The sequence below is a fragment of the Gopherus flavomarginatus genome, chromosome 2 (assembly GCF_025201925.1).
Source record: "Gopherus flavomarginatus isolate rGopFla2 chromosome 2, rGopFla2.mat.asm, whole genome shotgun sequence".
Taxonomy (NCBI): Eukaryota; Metazoa; Chordata; order Testudines; family Testudinidae; genus Gopherus; species Gopherus flavomarginatus.
In genome coordinates, this window is record NC_066618.1 from 105,205,554 (window position 1) to 105,228,767 (window position 23,214).

Below are 23,214 nucleotides of genomic sequence, written 5' to 3' on the forward strand. Positions count from 1 at the left end.
AGGTTAAGTGTGAGATGAACAGAAATGTTTACAAGGCAGAGACTTGTTTAAGAGTAACATTTCAACTCCCTATTAAAAAAGCCATCTGTTGCTTCCTGTCAATAATGCTTTGAAAAGACCAAACAAAAAAAAAGTTCCACTCCTAAAGCAAACTGGCTAATGAAATCAAAAGAATGGATCAAGTTGACTTAACCACAATCAAAGACACAAAAATTACAACAAAAGAGAAGATAAGACCAAGGAATGTGCATCCACTTTCAAGTGAATATAGTAGGAGATCTCCTGTTCTCTTTGTTCATTTGAACAAATGGAAAGTTCTCTCACCTTTGTTAATATTTAAATGATTAATAGGATTAACTTTGCATTTCCTTTTATTTGACTACTGCTTTAAAGACACCTGGAAAGTCAGAGAAAGACAGCATTCTCCATCACTACGTGGTTAACCATAGCTTTTCATGATCCTTTTCAGGAAATGAACATGAGATTCAATCTGTGTCTGATCAGCATGTGATGAACTGGAGCAAAGACAGTTAAAGCAGACCCACCAGTCCAACTCTCCCCCCTCACCTACACACTCCATGTTAGTAAAGTTTACTTGTATGTAATCGTCTCCTTAGAAACTAGCCAGAAGGACAGCTCAAGATTTATAAGTGTAGAGAAGTCAACTAGGGATCCTACCTAAGGTTAAAAAATAATAATAATAATTGGAGATCTACCTATCTCCTAGAACTGGAAGGGATGTTGAAGTCCAGCCCCCTGCACCTTCACTAGCAAGACCAAGTACTGATTTTTGCCCCAGATCCCTAAGTGGTCCCCTCAGGGACTGAACTCACAACTCTGGGTTTAGCAGGCCAATGCTCCAACCACTGAGCTAGCCCTCCCTATTCGGCAGCTTTGAAAAAAAAAAGTCTGACAAGTTAAATCAGCATGTGACCTCTATCAAGACACTGACTGACGGCAGAGAACATGGAATAAGTTGGCATTGATTGAGGGAATCATTTTATGATAACATCAAGTAAAACAGAGCCACCAGTTGTACAATAAAGAAGTCATCACTGAGCCTAGCTAGTCAATATTTAATCTGAAGTTAAAATATTAATCCATTCTTAGCTCCCCCAAGTAGAAGGTTAGGAAACTTTTTGCTCACAAACACCTATGTTTATTAAACAAATTTAGATTAGAACAAAATTTGCCTCCAAAGTTAATGCTACAGAGGTTGGTTTTCTTTATTGAAAGACAAGTAGCAGCCCTCCTCGGCACTGTAATGTTTAACTCTGTATTTACGGATATCTATGAGAGTATATTTTGCTGAAGTTAAAAAAAAACACAACACAGAGTATGGCTGATTTATATTTTACAGACTTTATTGGGAAACTGATAGGCTTACAGACAGCTTTTCCTCCCCATACTTCAGATGCTCTATTCATTCGAAAGTACTTTAAAAGGAGGGCAAAAATATGCTTACAAAGCGAAATCCTCCAATCGATGCTTCAGTTCTGCTCTTTTTCTGTACACAGAACTGTCATTGCCAGAAAGGGAACCTCTGCACATGGACTGATTGGAGAATATGCTGTAAAAGCAGAATGAAGAATTTTGCTTCTTTTCATTCTTTTCATTCTGAATGGTCCATGGACAGCAAACCAGAGAGCATGTAACTCTATTTGCATGCCCATTAAAGGCAAATGTACATGAAAGTTTCCTGTGGCAAAAGAATAGGAATGCAACTAAACAGTCTGAAACAAGTTATTGTTCCATGCATAAAAAGGCTTCACACCCCAAATGTTACCATGAAAACGGAAAGGAAGGAGGAAATGCATTGTGTCTAGTGACACAGTCTTAAACAAAGACTGTGAATGGCTAGCCAACTGCAAAAGCAGTTTCTCCTCCCTTGGTGTTCACACCTCAACTGCTAGAAGAGAACCTCATCCTTCCTGACTGAACTAACCTTGTTATCTCTAGATTGATTCTTGCCTGCATACTTATACCTGCCTCTGGAAATTTCCACTACATGCATCTGATGAAGTGGGTATTCACCCACGAAAGCTTGTGCTCCAATACATCTGTTAGCCTATATGGTACCACAGGACTCTTTGTGTCTAATGAATGCATCATATTGCTGGATTTAAATTTTAATTATTGCTCCCTTAATTATCTACGTTGTAGCATTACAGAAAGGCATCAACTTTCTTCTAGCATTACAACAGTCATATTCCAAACTGAGTCATGATAGGAACTTGAAGCCAACTTACAAAAGAGTACAATCATTATCTGAACAGCAACAATTTTTATGGTGGACCTGGGAAACTACCCTGACAAGCACTGAAACTTTATTCTTCTGTGGTTTAATATAGTTCTATTCATGCCAATATCAAATACAAAACCTTTTTTTAGACGTAATTTTTGTGCAGACACTTTAACTGAAGTGTAGGAAAATTCCTTTTTTGTTGTTATAGTTGTTGAAGAACAAAGCACACATACTGAGTCTGATTTTCATTGCATTTTGGATGCACACTGGACTCTTGAATGGGATGCTTTAGGACATGAACACATGGGACTTTATAGCTGCTACCTTTCATTTTTTATTAAATTCTCTTTGCAATTCTCCATATATTTCTATAGCTTTCATGGAACAATACTGACTCCTTCTGGTGGCCAAGGTAATACATGTCTCTAGTGGATATAGACTGTATGACATCTTTCAAAGGCAATACACTGAAATCTTCTTGGGTTTTTATTTCTAGATCAACAGAGATTTAAGAGCGGCTTCAGGCTAAGAGACTGAAGAGCTCTTTAAGCTCAATTAGTAGAATCTCATGTTTTTAGATCAAGAGTTCAACGTCTGCTCCCAACAACATATCTGGGGTGTGACATTACATTTTTTAGACACACATCATTGTATTGTACCAAGAGTGTGGTTCCAGATAGGGGAGAAAAAAAGCCAAGTTAGAATCATAGACTTTAAGGTCAGAAGGGACCATTATGATCATCTAGTCTGACCTCCTGCACAATGCAGGCCACAGAATCTCACTCACTCACTCCTGCATCAAACCTGTGTCTGAGCCATTGAAGTCCTCAAATCATGGTTTAAAGACTTCAAGGTGCAGAGAATCTTCCAGCAACTGACCAGTGCTCCACGCTGCAGAGGAAGGTGAAAAACCCTCAGGGCTTCTGCCAATCTGCCCTGGAGGAAAATTCCTTCCCGACCCCAAATATGGCAATTAGCTAAACCCTGAGCATATGGGCAAGACTCACCAGCCAGACACCCAGGAAAGAATTCTCTGTAGTAACTCATATCCCATCCCATCTAACATCCTATCACAGGCCACTGGGCATATTTACCGCTAGTAGTCAAAGACAAATTGATTGCCTAAATTAGGCTATCCCATTATACCATCCTCTCCACAAACTTATCAAGCTTAGTCTTGAAGCCAGATATGTCTTTTTCCCCCACTACTCCCCTTGGAAGGCTGTTCCAGAACTTCACTCCTCTAATGGTTAGAAACCTTTGTCTAATTTTAAGTCAAAACTTCCTGATGGCCAGTGTATATCCATTTGTTCTTGTGTCCACATTGGTACTGAGCTTAAATAATTCCTCTTCCTCCTTAGTATTTATTCTTCTGATATATTTATAGAGAGCAATCATATCTCCCCTCAGCCTTCTTTTGGTTAGGCAAAACAAGCCAAGCTCTTTGAGTCTCCTTTCATATGACAGGTTTTCCATTCCTCGGATCATCCTAGTAGCCTTCTCTGAACCTGTTCCAGTTTGAATTCATCCTTCTTAAACATGGGAGACCAGAACTGCACACATTATTCCAGATGAGGTCTCACCAGTGCCTTGTATAATGGTACTAATATCTCCTTATCTCTACTGGAAATACCTTGCCTGATGCATCCCAAGACCGCATTAGCTTTTCTCATAGGCTCATAGTCATCCTGTGATCAATCAATACTCCGAGATCCTTCTCCTCCTCTGTTACTTCCAACTGATGTGTCCCCAATTTATAACTAAAATTCTTGTTATTATCCCTAAATGCATGACCTTGCACTTTTCACTATTAAATTTCATCCTATTACTATTATTCCAGTTTACAAGGTCATCCAGATCTTCCTGTATGATATCTCAGTCCTTCTCTGTATGGGCAATACCTCCCAGCTTTGTGTCATCCACAAACTTTATTAGCACATTCCCACTTCTAGTGCCAAGGTCAGTAATAAAAAGATTAAATAAGATTGGTTCCAAAACCGATCCCTGAGGAACTCCACTAGTAACCTCCTTCTAGCCTGACAGTTCACCTTTCAGTATAACCCGTCTCCCTTTAACCAGTTCCTTATCTATCTTTCAATTTTCATATTGATCCCCATCTTTTCCAATTTAGCTAATAATTCCCCATGTGGAACCGTATCAAATGCCTTACTGAAATAGTTCCACATACAGAAATGGGAAACCTAGGGGAGAAAAAGATTGTTATAAAAAGGTTAAATGATCAAGTCAAAAGTACTCCTATCTCTGTTCCCTCTTTAATTCATAACTACTGTATGTAGATATGTGCATCCCAAAAGAGCGACCACATTTTAACTGTGTCATTTAATTTGAACATCTAGTACATCTGGTTTTCTGCTCATCACATCTTTATATTGCTCAATTTGTTTTTCTACGTTGACTTTTATGTATGTGTGAGATAGTCTGGATCACATTCACTTCCACACTTACAATAGTCAACGACATGATAACACTGATCAATAAACACAAAAATGTTACCACGTCAGATAAAATACAATAAGCCCCATGCTTGGAGCTACATCAAAGGGGAGTATGACCCCTCTTTGTGACATGCACTCCAAACACCAAAGAAAGCCTTCCATGGAAGTTTTGGCAGTAGGGAATTGATGGCAGTAGGGAATTGATGATGACAAGGTAGGCACTGGAGAGGCAAATCTAAACTCCGTCAGATATCCTCATCCCCATTCCCACTCCCCAAACCCTTCAATCAAACCACAGAATGCAGCAACTTTACTGCTTGTTCCTTTTCCATGCTGTAGACCCTCCCCTGGTAAGGGATTCCAGGGTCAGCAATATGTTGAGGGACTCCTTGGCAACATGACTCTGGAGAGACTGGTGCTGTCTTGCAGAGCAAGACAAAGGCTGGGTACCTGTGCAGAAGTAAGGTACCTTTGCATGGATGCCCTCTGCCCCTAATGGATCACCTGAAATCTGTGATCATCTCAGGGAATCCACAAACTCAAGCAGTGGAACCCCTCAATTTTTTGAGGGTGGAAATGGAGGAAACAAAAGAATCAGAATGAACCTGCAAGTGCAAACACATGGAGCTTCAACTGTCCTCTGAGAGTTATGGCCACTTACGAGGGCACTGAGCGTAGTATCTGGAAGGGGGTTGGAATACAATACATCCCTATCAACAATATGGTTAGTTAGGCCACTCAGTTCTCTGTGCCTAGGTTTTTCATGGCTCTAAAATTCTCTTACAGAAAAAAGAAAAGAAAAAGAAAAACAAAACAACTATAGCATTGAAGGAACAAACAAGCTTCAAATTCAGTTCAATCAAAAGAATTTGATACAATTTTCCAGTGACATATTTACTGATTTCAGCTGGAATCCAGCATTACATCTGGCAGAGATGAATAGCCGCTCATTTTCAGTTTTAAGTGCAGCTTGGTCACTATCATCATACTCCAGAGGATTTGAAGGTCACACCCGATTAAAGAAAGTTAATGATCCCACATCTTCCAGTACTCAGATCCCACTTAGAATGAAATCGGAGAGGCCAATACTTTAGCTGTAATCTGAGGCTATCACCATACAACAAATGGTGCTTCAGTCAAAACGTACGAAGAAAATCTGTTTCAGGGTCGTATTAAAAATGGACAGACTACAGTCTATCGGAACGTGGGAATGCTTCTGTATTTTTCATGAGAAGAGATCATTTAAAGTCAATTAAATGAAATGAGGATAAAAAGCCTGACAGTCATAGCTGTTCAAAAAGGGGAAATGCAGATGATCTACAATCAGTCAACAGTTTTGGGAGGCAAATATTCACACAACCACATGGAAAGCTGAGTTAAGAAGTTCTTGGTAGAAACAGCCAAGCTTCCCTTAAACCACAGACACAAAATAAAATTCTCCCTTGGGTTTCTCCCACTTCCTTTTTTTCCCCTTCCTAGTCTCTATTTTAACTCCTATATCAGAATAGGTTTTCACTCAGAGTAACTTGAACTGGTTTTGTCACCGTTTTAAATGTTTCACTTTAGTTTCTCTCTCCCTGTCTCTCTTCAAGACATTTTCCGTTCTCATATGGCTCTTCTCCCTCAGTTATTTTTATCTTTCATGTTCTATGCTTTCTCCTTTCCTTTCTCTGTCCCATTCTCTCCCACTTACTTCCCCAGTCCTTCTGGGATGAGACCAGAGCCCAGGTTCTGTTCACTGTCCAAATAAGGGCGATTATTTTGGTAAGTAAGCCTGAAATTTGAAAGTGCCACTCTTCAAAGATGGACAATTTGACAGCACAGATAAAGAACTACTTAAGTGAGAAATCAGGAGAAAACAGAAAGAGATGGCACCAAAAGAGTTAACTTCCATACAAAAAATCAAGTTCCGTCTGTGGATAGGTTATAATAAAGCATGCATAGCTGGGTCAGTGCACTCTCAGCTTCCACTGTTACAACAGCTATTTATTATAGTGATGTCAAAATGGTAACACTGCGAGGTATGTAGAATGTTTTGGCAACTAGCTGAAAAAAAGATGAAGGGTGCAAAAGTCAAGTCATGATTTTCCTGGTAAACATCACTGGTTAACTGTGCCTTAAACCTGACAAGCCAAACAGTGATAGGCCCCATTTAACTGATGGAGTCATTTTAAGATGTGAGCGGATGTGCGCCTCAAGGTTCAAGCTTTAAGTCACATTTAGTTAATGCAAGACATGCAACAGGATGTCTGAGGGGCCTCAGAGGCATCAATTTTTTTTTTTTTAAAGATACAGTACCCTAGCAGGCTGTTAGCAAAGGACAACAGAACCACTACAGGGGAAGGATGAAAATTAACATTCTCAGTGCATCTTTGATTATTTTAAAATACCTCCTAGAATCCAGAAGTGATCTGGAAATAAAATCATTCATTTGCTTTCTTTATTTTCTTAGCAATGGGCGAACTGAACAACGCTTGGAGCTTCAAGTAAAACCAAAAAATGTTTAAGGGCCAAATTTTGTATTTCTTTTCTGTTGCACTACAGGCCATATTGGGCAGTAGACCCATGTATTTGGGCTCCAGACAAGACTGACCTATTCGGGGGATGTCTGGGCTCGGTTAAGGGAGCAGAGAGCAGCTCTGTGCTCAGGACATGCCCAGAACCCCTTGAGATGGCAAGTGGCTCATGCAAATAAGCTCCCTGAGTACCTCTTCTCCTTCTATTCCTACACAAGGCTCAGAGAAGCTACAGGCATCAAAGACCCTTTACCACACTGCGCAGGGCAAGGGCAGAGGAAAGAGAACTTCTCTTAGAGGGTAGGATGGTTGGGAAAGTGCTAAAGGGGTTATGCTGTCACTTATAGGCGGGGCACAGGGGAGATCTTCAGCCTAACTGAGCCCACTCTCCCTTGCTGATGGATGGATTTATACAATGTACATAGATACTCCCCTTTCTTCCAAGAACAAGACTTTCTGGACACTGATGTCAGCTAGAGAAAGCCCTCACAGCCAGTGCCTGGCGATAGTGGAGGGGCAGAGTGAAGCCAGCTGGCTTCAGCAGTGTTACTAAGCACACTCAGTGCATGTGAACATGCTCAGTAGCCAAGCAGCAAATCTGAGGGAGGGGGCATGTGACCCTGCATGCCCCATCCCCCCATGCATCATCTCTGCTTGTGGCTAAGGCTCGCTGCTGAACATGGGAAGGGGCTGTGCTATGGAATGGTAATAACTCCATTCTGAAATGAATTCTTTGACAGAATCAACTTTGCTCTAAACTCCAGAATAGCCCTGTACATCTCCTCTGAGCAAGTAACCCACATTTCAAACTAACTCCACCTGAACATAAATGCATTCTTAATTCAGAGTGATATGGACACCACTGGAGTCTAAATTCCACCCTCAGTGTTCATCAAGTGTTCAGTAACTTCCTTCTGAAGATCATAAGATTTCCTTCAAGCAAGATGACAAGATGGTTATTAATGACCAGTGTGACCCAGAGGCCCTTTCGTGCCAGCTGGCATATGGTTCACTGTTCTGCAACAGCAACTCCTAACAGGCCTCACAAACTCACTACACTTAACACACTACTTTCATAATATTTATTCATAATGAATATCAGATGAGGTCTTAAATGAAAGCCGTGTCAAACTGGTTACGAATAGTGTCATAAAATTTATGTACCAAAACCATGCAAGGGGTTGTGTACATATACTGGAAATGTGTTTTATAGTCTGCATTAAAGCAAAGTTGATAAACAGTTTTCTGCCAGAAAAATTCACGTATATTCGTTCACATGCAGATTAAGCATTGTAAGCTAGTTCCATGGAAGCTCCACTGACAAGTGAAGTGAAAAGGGGGATGGGAAGCCCAGGACAGGGCCGGCTCTATGATTTTTGCCGCCCCAAGCAAAAAACAAAAAAACAAAAAAAGCTGCCCGAACTGCAAAAGCATAAAAAAAAAAAGCCGCTTGGAATCTGCCGCCCCAAGAATGGATGGAATGCTGCCCCTGAGCATGTGCCACCTCAGGCATGTGCTTCCTCTGCTGGTGCCTGGAGCCGGCCCGGCCAAGGGGGAGACCAAATACTGGAGAGGAAACCACAGAGAGCTGCCCTGTCTCTGGAGGCAGACAATGAACTTTTGGGGAATGTAAGGGGAAGACAAAAAGAAAACCTGTTATTCTGCACCAAGGAGGTAAACAGACAGCATGTTTACATTCATGAAAATGGGATCCCAGCTATGCCTTGGTTGGAAACACTGCAAAGGACATTTGGGGTGAGAACTTAGCTTGGATGCTTAGTCCTGTTAAAGTTAAGTTGAGTCTCTAGAAATCATGTTATGATTTTGTTTTATACGTAACCCTTCTGTTTCCACTATCCTTACTCACAATCTCCATTTTGATCATAAACTTATGATTGTTTTCGCTATAAATATAACTCAGTGCTATGGTATTGTTCAAGAAGTGGATCCTAGGCTGACTCAAAGAAGCTGGTGTGTACACTGGCCCTTGGCAATAGCAGACCTGCTATTACTATGGATGTTCAGTGGATAAGGGGCTGAATACTACAGTGGGAAACCTTCAAAGGGGCTCAGGGGCTGGGATACACCTACTGTTAACCTGAAAGTCAAAGGAAGGGCTGGCAGAGCCCAAAGGAGATTGTTTGGGTGGCTAACAGGCTGGAGGTGTCAGGGAGCTAGCATCCACTTAAGCACCAGCGAGTTTCCCTCTTGCTGAAGGCAGGGGGAAGAAAGGTGAATCTCTGTCCTGGGCACCCCAAGAACCTTCACAGCCAGACAGGTTACCAATTCCTGGACTTGGACATACACAAGAACATACAACAATTCTGTAGCTCAATATATATTCCACTGACTGTTGTGTCAAAGCGGTTCATTTGGTTATACTGCTGATTTCCCTCTACACTAAACACAAGCTCTTCTCAAAGGCAGCACAGAAGAACATCTTATTCCTTGGTACCATTTTGATTTTTAATTTATTTTCTTTTCATTGGCATCTTTCTCTTTCTATTCTTTTCTCACTTCTTCCCTGACCAATATTCATTGTCCATAACCTTTAAATCAATTACTCTGCATCACAATGCTCTTTCCTAAAAGCAACCGAACAAAACCTCTGCATAACAGCTTAACCACTGAGACATTACACTCAGGTAAGATTGCACCAGTGCACCAGCACAGCTCAGGTAGGATTTTCAGATCCCTTGCATATTTGGGTGCCAAATTGCCCTTCAAAGACTGGTTCAGAACCCTTGCATTGGGCAAAATGCTGTGCTAAGAGGCTCTAAGAGGTACTGAAGAACAGAACTCACAGCACAGGGAAAGGGGGAGCTATGGTGGCTTTATGCCACCTTTGCACCATCCCAATCCTGAGCTGCTTCCAAGGATGGAGAGGCTGGTGGCTTATCTTAATTATGGCTGCTTTGTAGGTCGCAGCACTGCACAGAACCTCTGCAATGCTACATGCTGTGGACCCATCCCCAACACATACCTCCTAATCCCCTTCTTGTCTATATGCTGGGGATCGCCATGAGGTTCTTAGAAGGCAGTGCCTATGCTGGGGAATCCTCCCCCGGCTACAACTAGGGATTTAAGGGTCCCTTTACTCTGCTCCTTTCCCCCGATATAAATGGGCCAGAATAAGGGCAAAGTTCTCACCCATAATGTATATGGCCATGCATCCTTCTGATTCTTTTTTAATTTTAAATCTTTTTTTTTAATAAAATTCAACTACATTTAATTTTCAAAATAAACAAATAAATACGAGACCACTCAAGATCAATTTTAATTCCTACCATTCATTATATAACGTCCCTAAAAAATGTAAGCAAAATCAATTGCGTCAAATCTAATCCAATTAAATAAAGCGCATAAAAGAAGATTTATTATTTTCATTTGACTTGGATTATAAGAGCTATAGTAAAATCTCTCTTTTCAAATCAGAGTAACTGAAATGACAATGTAAAGCAAGTAGTATGTGAACACCTAACAACAGCTGGCTTATATTTCAGCTCCTGAAACTCTGAACAGCTGCAGTGAGTTGATACATGAAGGCCCTGATGTCATTGCTAAGCTTCAAGATGCCTGATTTATGAGAAACGGGCAGAAAGAGCTTCTTTGGAAACAGACATTCAAGATGAAAATACTCAATAAAATCCAAATTCGGAAGAAACAAAATGTATGTAAATTTCATTGGGGCTTCAACAATCTATCAGCCAATACGCCACTGAGAATTGAATGTCAGTACTCAGTATAAACCACCAGGAGGATTATGCTGGCAACAACTATGTTAAGTTAGATGGATTTAATAATTTATACTATAGCCATGAATTAATTACCTCTATGTGGGAACCAAATGGTTAATCCTGGGGGAATTCTGCGCCACTGTGCAATACAGAATTTTGCAGAAATTAATGTTGGTCACACAAAATTTCCTTTTTTCCCCGCTGAAATGGGTTGCAGAGATGTTGGCTGCCACTAGGGGCTGCTGGACTCGGCAGAGCCCAGCTCACAAGTAGAAGACAAGGCAGGTTCCCAGCAGCTGCAGTTCCCAGAATGCCCCGAAGAAAAAAGGAGGAGGTGGCAGCATGCAGGGAACTCCGTGCTAGTCTGGGACCCAACTGCTCTCTGGGGTGTGAGTTTCCAGTACCCCAGCTGGACTCAGGTGGAGGGGGGAGTCAGAAAAACAGGAACTGGGTTGTCATAGGGATTTCTTTAACTCTCTACCCCAAGGGGAATTTTTGTGTGTCTGTATTGTTAGACATAGTTGCTGATAGGTATTTTAAAATAAATTACCAAAATAATTGAAACTGGGGTGATTATATAGTGTTATTTTGACAACATTTGCAGAATAATGCAGAATTTTAAAATATTGTACCCAGAATTTTTAATTTTTTGGCACAGAATTCCCCCAGGAGTAAATGGTGTTACTAAAAACTGCATATCTTGGAATAAATACAGATAAGTTTGTGTTTAAGTGGCAAATCATAAATTGGCAAAACATGGGCTACTACATCCTTTCACTCATTACATCTCAAGTTTAGGATCTCTGCCAAGTGATCTGAAAACGGGATGCCTAAAAAAAAAATCACGGAAAGCTTGGGATCAGTACATGAAGTAGACAGCTCTGCTCCTCCTAAACAACAGAATTGTTTACTGCATTGGTAAAACTTGTTTGTGTAGGAAACAGAACTATAAAAATCTGAAATTGTGCTGCAAAATCCTGCAGGATCTAAGAACCATCATAGACTTCACCAGTTTCCATTTCAAGTGCAAGATGCAGATCTTATCACTTCTAAATTACTGGATAAGATCTTGTGCTGCAAGGTATGTGTTGTAACTATCTTTATTTTTCACTGAGTTCAGTTTCATGTTTGTACCACTAACTGGAGAATTATCTTAGAAGTTGTCCGTTACTTATTTGTATTATGGTAGCACCTAGGGCCCCATCATCCTGGGTGCTGTACAGATTAAAAGAAAGTATCTGACCTGAAGAGTCTACAGTCTAAATAATCCCACTGAGTGTTCACCTCCCCTAATCCAAATAAAATCGGAATCTTCTACCTGCCTAATACCAGTAACAGTTACCTTTGTTCCGAGACTGCACTTTTGTGTCCACTTGAAACAGAAGCAGACTGAGCTGGTATGACAGTTATATAGAGAGGTAACAGAGAGGTAACTGCTTGTATGTCACTTGCCTTAATGTTCAGAGAGACTATAAACTATGAGGAGTGTTTCCAAAATCCTTTGAGGGACTTGCTTTGACGAAATATTTGTCCTAATTAATTATTTCATACAAACCAACAGACTTAAGAAGTTCTGTCCCCTGCTTCCCAATACCCTCACCCTTTCATAGAGGGAACAAGGATGAGAATGAGTTAATATAGGTCATACCTGTACCTATATGGATCGGGAGAATCTAGTAGAGCAAGCCCAATTTGCAAGTCAGTGGTAACATACCCCAAAGAGATCAGGAATATTGCTAATAACCAGAACAAATGGAAGAAACTGCGATTTGTCTCATTTGCTTGGACCAGGAAAGTTTCGGATTACAGTGCCATCTCATCCACCTCACATAGGATTGCATAATGAGCCAGGCCCACTATGAGGAGGAAAAAAAATCACTTCTGTTAACACTTTACTGTGTGTAAACAAGGGACGCCAGCTCACATTTAGTCTCTTTCTTCCATATCCCATTAATCTGACACAAAAGACTGTGCTTAGAATTTTTATTGGTTTCAACAGGCCTTACATTAGGCCAGGGACTACAGAGAAATGGACTGCCTAAAGATGGCATGGCACCTTTCAGAGGTACCACCATGGATTAAAGTGCCCTCCATGCCATCACTAGTAAATGTTAAACTGCTGCTCCATTAGGCACACACACAAATCAATGGAAAGCCAGGCATTCAGAGAGATTCTTGATCCCCAACTGCACAGCCGGGGATCCCTGAATCTTATGCCTGTATGAGATTTAGGAGCATGTTACAGCGTTCATGTTTTGGCTCTCAACCCTTCAGGTTTGCTCAGCAATTTGAGAAAGGCTTGGAGAACAAAAGATACGAATAGATAAGAAGCACATACACACTCACACAGACTGACATACAGAAACTGACTTCTCATGCAAACTTACATCCCCAAGAGCAGTCAGCCCACTGATGCTAGTGATTGATAATCCATTATACAGATGGTAGTTCAGAAGTGACTCCAATTCACTTCACATTTTTAACACACACAGCAACAAGGGATTTTTTTCCCCTTCAAATTTTCCAATTATGCATAAAAATACAAAAGAAAATAGCATCCTGATTCTGCATTCTAGCAACTAAAAGGTAGTCTTATGATGGCGGGTATCATGACAGATGTTCAGTAAGACTAATATTGTAAGCTATAGATGTAAGGTAGGAAGGGGCTGCTTTTTTATTGCAATACTTTTATCGATTTTTATAGCAATGTTGTGCAGAGTTCCAACACCATAGCAGGGGATTAGCTCATAAATAAAATTATTGGGCCAAATAGAGTCCTCACTCAGTTTTTATTAATGCCTTTGGTAACTGACCCAATGAATCACCAATTCAGTCTTTAACTATTTGACTATAATGAAATAATAATGAATAATGAAGCAGCACTTCTACAACGCTTTTTACCCAATTAGGGGTAAATATCATTATCAGCATGTTACAGAGGGTTAAATTGAAGCACAGAAGCGAGAAATGATTTGGCCAGCCTTACGCAGCAGGACAGTGGTAGATGATTGTAAGGTGTGGGTGGGTCTGAATACTTCTGCTGGTCTTTTAACTGCACCCTCCCCTGATTGATATCAGTACTGTCAGATTCACTTACCAGTTCGTAGTTGATTGGCAGGAAGCAGGGTTTCACCACCTGGAATAAAAAGAATAAAATAAAGAAATAAGATCTCTCTCTCTTTGAGGGCCCAATCCCATGAGCTTTTGAGTGGCCTCAAATCCAACTGAATGCAGTGCAAGTTGAAAGTTCTCACCAAATCAGGCCCAGAACAAGGAATCTTATTTATAGGAAAATTTTCATATACGGCTTGACTCAGCCAAAGGCAGGAAACACAAATTACACTCTCCTTAATTGCAAAGAAAAGAGATCTAGTTTGGATCTGCCACAGTGTTCAAAACCAGAAAGTCAGCTTGACCTGAACTGGTACGTCAGCTCCACTTATACTAAAGTTTAAACACTTCAGATTAAGGATTCTATGGCCTATACGTGTTACACAAGACGTGTTCAATAATTTAAATACCAAAATGGATGGAAAACCAGGAACAGTGTGACCACATCAGACTATACTATCAGTCATGGGAAACAATTTTTAGTGGCTTTCTATAGCTATATAAAGGCTACTTCTATTACTTATCCCTTCTGTTGGGGAGGACACCAATAGGAAGCTTTATGGAAACTACAGACCAATTAGTTTAACTTCTGTGCCAGGAAAGATAATGGAGCAAGTAATTAAGGAAATCATCTGCAAACACCTGGAAGGTGATAAGGTGATAGAGAATAGCCAGCATGGATTTGTAAAGAAAAAATCATGTCAAATCAATCTGATAGCTTTCTTTGATAGGATAACGAGTCTTGTGGATAAGGGAGAAGCAGCGGATATGGTATACCTAGTCTTTGGTACGGCATTTAATACAGTTTTGCATGATATTCTTATCAATAAACTAAGCAAATACAACTTAGATGATGCTACTAAAGTAGTAGTAGTTATTAATGGTTCCCAATCCTGCTGGAAAGGTATAACAAGTGGGGTTCTGCAGGGGTCTGTTTTGGGACTGTCTCTGTTCAATTTCTTCATCAATGACTTAGATATTGGCTTAGAAAGTACGCTTATTAAGTTTGCAGATGATTCCAAACTGGGAAGGACTGCAACTGCTTTGGAGGATAGGGTCATAATTCAAAATTATCTGGACAAATTGGAGAAATGGTCTGAGGTAAATAGGATGAAGTTTAATAAAGACAAATGCAAAGTGCTCCACTAAGGAAGGAACAATCAGTTTCACATATACAGAATGGGAAGAGACTGTCTAGGAAGGAGTACGGCAGAAAGGGGTATAGGGGTTATAGTGGGCCACAAGGTAAATATGAGTCCACAGTGATGCTGTTGCAGAAAAAGCAAACATGATTCTGGGATGCATTAATAGGTGTGTTGTGAGCAAGAAACAAGAAGTTATCCTTCCGCTCTATTCTGCGCTGGTTAGGCCTCAACTGGAGTATTGTGTCCATTTCAAGGCACCGCATTTCAAGAAAGCTGTGGAGAAATTGGAGAGGGTACAGAGAAGATTAAACGAGAATGATTAAAGGTCTTGAGAACATGACCTATGAAGGAAGGCTGAAAGAAGTGGGTTTGTTTAGTCTGAAAAAGAGAAGACTGAGAGGGGACATGATAGCAGTTTTCACGTATCTAAAGGAGTGTCATCAGGAGGAGGGAGAAAATTTGTTCACTTTAGCCTCTAAGGATAGAACAAGAAGCAATGGGATTAAACTGCAGCAAGGGAGGTTTAGGTTGGACATTAGGAAAAAGTTCCTAATGGTCAGAGTAGTAAAACACTGGAATAAATTGCCTAGGGAGGTTGTGGAATCCCTGTCTCTGGAGATATTTAAGAGTAGGTTAGATAAATGTCTATCTGGGATGGTCTAGACAGTATTTGGTCCTGCCATGAGGGAAGAGACTTGACTCGATGACCTCTCGAGGTCTCTTCCAGTCCTAGAGTCTATGAATCTATGACACATTATTCCTGATCATCCTCCAACTTTCTGATGTCAGCCAAGGCCCTGTATAAGTGAGAGATGGTGTTGCCTGCATCTGATGTGGAGCTGATATAGAGCTGGGTTCATCTTATGCTGGCTACTGTTGGAAACAGAATACTAGACTAAATGGCACACGGTTCCGATCCAGTCTTCCAGTTCTCACATTCACTGGCATTTTAGTCCATGCACTTTCACACTCTTTTGTTGTGGCTTTCATAGATGCTGAACAAAATGGGGGAGAGGATGGATCCTTGTGGCACAGCACAGGCCAGAGCTCTAGAGGCAGATGAGTATTACATTATTTCCTGAATAACAAATATACACAGACAGCTCTGCTTTTAATTCTGCGTTTATAATTTCACAACAGTATACCTGATTCCTGTGAGGTCTGAGCAAGATGAGCTGCAGAGGCTGTGACACAAGCTGAGAACAGGGCAGGGGAGCTGGAGGGCGGATGGAAGAGCAGCATTGTGACGTAGGAGCCACATGGGCTTGTCTGCACGGTGAGCGAAGGGCAGAGCAGGGACGCAGGTTGGAAAGAAGCTGAGGAGGTGCATGCAGAGTGGGAACCCTACCAAGGGAGGAAAAGGTGCAGAGCCATATGTAGAGCAGCCTGTATGTAGCAAACATTACATCTGGATTCAGGTCTATGCAGGAAGCAGCAAGCGACAGAGTATAGAGGAGCCTGAAGAGAACTCAGGAGCTAGCTCAGTATCTTAAAAGGACAGAAACCAGAAGAAGGTTACTGCAGACAAAGAACCAGAGTCACTGGGGGAGTGGTCAGTATGTTCTATTCAGGTGTTAGCCCTTTCTTTTGGGTCTGTTATCCTTGTAAATAACAATTCTATGCAGGCAGAGACTGCAGGGGACCTTATACCTATCTGGAGCCACATGCTATCAGGAGCTGCTCAGGAAGTACTGCTGCACAGGGGAGAGACCCGGCCCCGAACATTAGTGGAGCCAGGCCCCCAGGCCCTGAATATTCCTGGAGCATGGGCACCACAGGCCCATATAACTAGCTGCCCCTGCTGCTGAAGCAGCAAAGAGACTATGCAGAGGGGCACTCAATGAGACACACGATATATTGATCCTGGCCTGGAAATCTGTGAGTTACTTAAATGCCTTTAATAGACTCAGACTTTCAGGCCAGAAGGGACCACTCATGACGGGGACAGGTGAGCAAACCCCACAGGTAAGTGGGGAACAAGACCTGGGAGATGGGTTCGAAACAGGAGGGAGCACGGGCTATAATGGCAGAGAGAAAGGAGGGTCAGGGCAAAGCTGGGAGGCAAGATCAAACCAGTATCTTAGATGCCTATATACAAATGCAAGAAGTATGGGTAATAAGTAGGAAGAACTGGAAGTGCTAATAAATAAATACAACTATGACATTGTTGGCATTACTGAAACTTGGTGGGATAATACACACGACTGGAATGTTGGTGTGGATGGGTATAGATTGCTCAGGAAGGATAGACAGGGGAAAAAGGGAGGAGGTGTTGCCTTATATATTAAAAATGTACACACTTGGACTGAGTTGGAGATGGACATAGGAGACGGAAGTGTTGAGAGTCTCTGGGTTAGGCTAAAAGGGGTAAAAAACACGGGTGATGTCGTGCTGGGAGTCTACTACAGGCCACCTAATCAGGTGGAAGAGGTGGATGAGGCTTTTTTCAAACAACTAACAAAATCATCCAAAGCCCAAGATTTGGTGGTGATGGGGTACTTCAACTATCCAGATATATGTTGGGAAAATAACACCGCGGGGCACAGACTATCCAATAAGTTCCTGGACTGCATTGCAGACAACTTTTTATTTCAGAAAGTTAAAAAAGCTACTGGGGGGAAGCTGTTCTAGACTTGATTTTAACAAATAGGGAGGAACTCATTGAGAATTTGAAAGTAGAAGGAAGCTTGGGTGAAAGTGATCATGAAATCATAGAGTTTGCAATTCTAAGGAAGGGTAGAAGGGAGTACAGCAAAATAGAGACAATGGATTTCAGGAAGGTGGATTTTGGTAAGCTCAGAGAGCTGATAGGTAAGGTCCCATGGGAATCAAGACTGAGGGGAAAAACAACTGAGGAGAATTGGCAGTTTTTCAAAGGGACGCTATTAAGGGCCCAAAAGCAAGCTATTCCGATGGTTTGGAAAGATAGAAAATGTGGCAAAAGACCACCTTGGCTTAACTACGAGATCTTGCGTGACCTACAAAATAAAAAGGCGTTATATAAAGAATGGAAACTAGGTCAGATTACAAAGGATGAATATAGGCAAATAACAGGAATGCAGAGGCAAGATTAGAAAGGCAAAGGCACAAAATGAGCTCAAACTAGCTATGGGAATAAAGGGAAACAAGAAGACTTTTTATCAATACATTAGAAGCAAGAGGAAGACCAAGGACAGGGTAGGCCCACTGCTCAGTGAGGAGGGGGAAACAGTAACGGGAGACTTGGAAATGGCAGAGATGCTTAATGACTTCTTTGTTTCGGTCTTCACTGAGAAGTCTGAAGGAATGTCTAATACAGTGAATGCTTACGGGAAGAGGGTAGGTTTAGAAGATAAAATAAAAAAAAAGCAAGTAAAAAATCACTTAGAAAAGTTAGATGCCTGCAAGTCACCAGGGCCTGATGAAATGCATCCTAGAATACTCAAGGAGTTAATAGAGGAGGTATCTGAGCCTCTAGCTATTATCTTTGGGAAATCATGGGAGACGGGGGAGATTCCAGAAGACTGGAAGGGGGCAAATATAGTGCCCATCTATAAAAAGGGAAATAAAAACAACCCAGGAAACTACAGACCAGTTAGTTTAACTTCTGTGCCAGGGAAGATAATGGAGCAAGTAATTAAATAAATCATCTGCAAACACTTGGAAGGTGGTAAGGTGATAGGGAATAGCCAGCATGGATTTGTAAAGAACAAATCGTGTCAAACTAATCTGATAGCATTCTTTGATAGGATAACGAGCCTTGTGGATAAGGGAGAAGCGGTGGATGTGATATACCTAGACTTTAGTAAGGCATTTGATACGGTCTCGCGTGATATTCTTATAGATAAACTAGGAAAGTACAATTTAGATGGGGCTACTATAAGATGGGTGCATAACTGGCTGGATAACCGTACTCAGAGAGTAGTTATTAATGGCTTCCAATCCTGCTGGAAAGGTATAACAAGTGGGGTTCTGCAGGGGTCTGTTTTGGGACCGGCTCTGTTCAATATCTTCATCAATGATTTAGATGTTGGCATAGAAAGTACGCTTATTAAGTTTGCAGACAATACCAAACTGGGAAGGATTGCAACTGCTTTGGAGGACAGGGTCAAAATTCAAAATTATCTGGACAAATTGGAGAAATGGTCTGAGGTAAACAGGATGAAGTTCAATAAAGATAAATGCAAAGTGGTCCACTTAGGAAGGAACAATCAGTTTCATACATACAGAATGGGAAGAGACTGTCTAGGAAGGAGTATGGCAGAAAGAGATCTAGGGGTCATAGTAGACCACAAGCTTAATATGAGTCAACAGTGTGATACTGTTGCAAAAAAAGCAAACGTGATTCTGGGATGCATTAACAGGTGTGTTGTAAACAAGACACGAGAAGTCATTCTTCCGCTTTACTCTGCGCTGGTTAGGCCTCAACTGGAGTATTGTGTCCAGTTCTGGGCACCGCATTTCAAGAAAGATGTGGAGAAATTGGAGAGAGTCCAGAGAAAAGCAACAAGAATGATTAAAGGTCTTGAGAACATGACCTATGAAGGAAGGCTGAAGGAATTGGGTTTGTTTAGTTTGGAAAAGAGAAGACTGAGAGGGGACATGATAGCAGTTTTCAGGTATCTAAAAGGGTGTCATCAGGAGGAGAGAGAAAACTTGTTCACCTTAGTCTCCAATGATAGAAGAAGAAGCAATGGGCTTAAACTGCAGCAAGGGAGATTTAGGTTGGACATTAGGAAAAAGTTCCTAACTGTCAGGGTAGTTAAACACTGGAATAGATTGCCTAGGGAAGTTGTGGAATCTCCATCTCCAGATATTTAAGAGTAGGTTAGATAAATGTCTATTAGGGATGGTCTAGACAGTATTTGGTGCTGCCATGAGGGCAGGGGACTAGACTCGATGACCTCTCGAGGTCCCTTCCAGTCCTAGAGTCTATGAGTCTATGATCATCTAGTCTGAACTCCTGCACACTGCAGGTCACAAAACCTTGCCCACGCACTCCTGTAATAGACCCATAATCTCTGGTTGAGTTACTGAAGTCATCAAATCATGATTTAAAGGCATCAAGTCACAGAGAATCCACCATTTACACTAGTTTAAACATCCAAGTGACCCATATTCTATGCTGCAGGAAAAAGCAAAACCCCCCAGGGTCTTTGCCAACTTGACTCAGAGGAAAATTCCTGACCATCATATTTGGGGTCAGGAAGTTGAACCTTGAGCATTATGGCAAGACCCAGCAGCGAGACATCTGGGAAAGAATTCTATGTATTAATTCAGAGCCCTCCCTATCTAGTGTCCCATCACCGGCCATTGGGGATATTTGCTACTAGCATTTGCAGATCGGCTACATGCCATCGTAGGCAGTCTCATCATATCATGCCCTACTTAAACTTACCATGTACAGTCCTGAAGTCAATCAGATTTTTTGCCCCACTACTCCCTTTGGAAGGCTGTTCCAGAACTTCGCTCCTCTGATTGTTAGAAAGCTTCTTCTAATTTCAAGCCTAAACTTGTTGATGGCCAGTTTATATCCATTTGTTCCTGTGTCAACATCGACGCTTAATTTAAATAATTCCTCTCCTTCCCTAGTATTTAGCCCTCTGATGTATTTAGAGAGCAATCATATCTCCCTTCAAACTTTGGTTAGGCTACACAAGCCAAGCTCTTTGAGTTTCCTCTCATCAGGAAGGTTTTCCATTCCTCAGATCATCTTACTACCCCTTCTCTGCACCTGTTCCAGTTTGAATTAATCTTTCTCAACATGAGAAACCAGAATTGCACACAGTATTCCAGATGAGGTCTCACCAGTGCCGTGTATAATACTAACACTTCCCTGTCTCTGTTGGAAATACCTCACCTGATGCATCTGAGGACTGCATTAACCTTTTTCATGGCTGTATCACATTGGCAGCTCATAGTCATCCTATGATCAACAAATACACCCCGGTCTTTCTCCTCCTCTATCACTTCCCAAGTGATACATCCCCAATTTATAGAAAAAAATCTTGTTGTTAGTCCCTAAGTGCATGACTTTGCACTTTGCACTATTAAATGTCATCCCATTTCTCCAGTTTTCAAGGTCGTCCAGATCTTCTTGTCCCCTTTTGTCTTGTATAATATTAAGGTCCATTCTGAGGAGCCCGAACTCTCTACTGGAGTGCCCCCAAGTGGCCATGCTAGGAACAGCATGTGTTTCACCTGAAGTGTTGCACCTTGAAGCCTCCATACCTAGAACATTTACTTTGCCAGCTCTAGTAAAATACCCTTGCACTTAGCCATGTAACTTAGTGCTCACTGGGATCTACCTGTGCTAGTGCTGCTAGGGCCTCGCAGCTGAAGCAGCTATACCATTTGCCTCTGATTTGTGAGCAGCTGGCACCCTGCTGAGTCCCATAAGCGGTCTAGTGTACCACAGCACTGCACAGCCGTATTCATTACAGTCTTTTAAAAAGTAAGACTCAATTTATGCAACATTGTAACCAGCAGAAATGAAGGAGGTTGTCAAGTCCTATGCACACTGGATGGTGAACAACCCAGGCAGAAAGAAGCAGAGTTGACTACATCAAACAAAACCCACTCAGGTCTCTTAACTCCTGTAAAGCTTCCATCCTAGAATATTTTTTCTCCTTCAATGTGGAAATGGCGTTTGCCTGGATAGCTGAGCCTTTGCTTGGGAAAGAGTGGTTCTCAAACTTTTCCGTACCAGGAACCCCCATTAAAGCTGAAAAATCTCAGGACCACCCCGCCCACCATCCCCAACTCTCCCAAGCTAACTCCAAGGAAGTGGAAGCTGGCTTTCACAACCTGAAGCCTTTCTGTGACCCCTGAGTTTGACAGTCTATGGACTAAGTGATATGCATACGCATATTTTTCGCAGCAGATTTCACCATGGCTGCTGCTGGCTTTTGCTAATCCTCTCTGTCCAACTGAGCAAGCATATTAAACAGGTGGAAGATGTTAATAAACTGTCGTGAGTAAGATTCCAGTTGTTTGAAGGGAAGACAGCTTTCCTGCCTCCCTGACCTTCTGCCTGACATAGGCACATACAATTTTATGTAACACCTTCACTCAAAGCAGCCAGAGCTCTACAAAAGTCAAAGGGCTTAATCACAAAGGGCTGTGCTGGGGTGAAGTGAATAGTTGCATTGCATGAGTGATGATGGCTGGAAGCCTTTCCCTACAGACTCCAGGAGCTGTCATATTGCCTCCAAGTGTGCTGGAGAAAGTGAACTCCCTGGGAATCCAGTCTAGGGGGTCCATGCCCCTCCCACCTGTCCCCAAATCAACCCTCAAGCCACCAAGTGGCACACAAGGGGTGGAACCCCGCCTGTAAGGAATTGATCCCTCTTAAAAGAACTAACAGAATCTACCCGCATGTCTTTTAAAGTATAACCTTTACTATAATTGCTAAAGCACAAGTGTAGACAGAAGTCTGATTTTTTATTGAGAGCGTCCCTTTAAAATTGCAAGCTCACTGGAGCTTAGAAAAAATGGGCATGCTTTGGACCAAATTTTGGCAGCTGTAGCACAACTGCACAGAGAATGAGAGGGGAAAACAATACAGGGAGCCCCTTCCTGAGCTACGGCCTTAGTTTTGAGAAGTCTTGCATTGATGCCGACAATATATTTAACAAAGAATTAATTTAACAACAAATTCTGCCTCCAGTAATTATTTACATTTCCTGAGAAACCTTGGGTAAGTATTTCTTTATCTCAGAGCCATGAAACAGTGTGCAATCAGTAACCAGCCATCACCTGAGATGACAAATATATTAACTTTAAAAAGCTGATAAGTCGTTATTTGTTGGCTTTCTACAGTGCACATACAAAGGAAAAAGTCCATTACCGCTTGCTTTAACAGCTGTACTATAGTGCCCCCCTCTGTCACATTACAGCATCACTTGCTTGGACATCCGATATTTGCATTCTACCATTACCTTTTATAAAGTGCACCATCCCACCTGTACTCTATTTTGATCTTCTTAAAATTTGTGGCTATGCCTCCTCTATAAGCCTTTTAAG

General features: G+C 41.6%; 1 protein-coding gene across 6 annotated transcripts in view; it reads right to left on the reverse strand.

Annotated features, from left to right (window-relative positions):
- The window catches only part of TNS3 (tensin 3), a 413,597-nt gene that overhangs the window by 197,940 nt on the left and 192,443 nt on the right, over nt 1-23,214 (reverse strand). For all 6 annotated transcript variants that reach the window (XM_050937640.1, XM_050937639.1, XM_050937643.1 and 3 more), the window contains one exon: nt 14,052-14,090. In XM_050937640.1, coding sequence (XP_050793597.1) covers nt 14,052-14,090 — 39 coding nt within the window. The remainder of the gene's footprint in view (nt 1-14,051; nt 14,091-23,214) is intronic.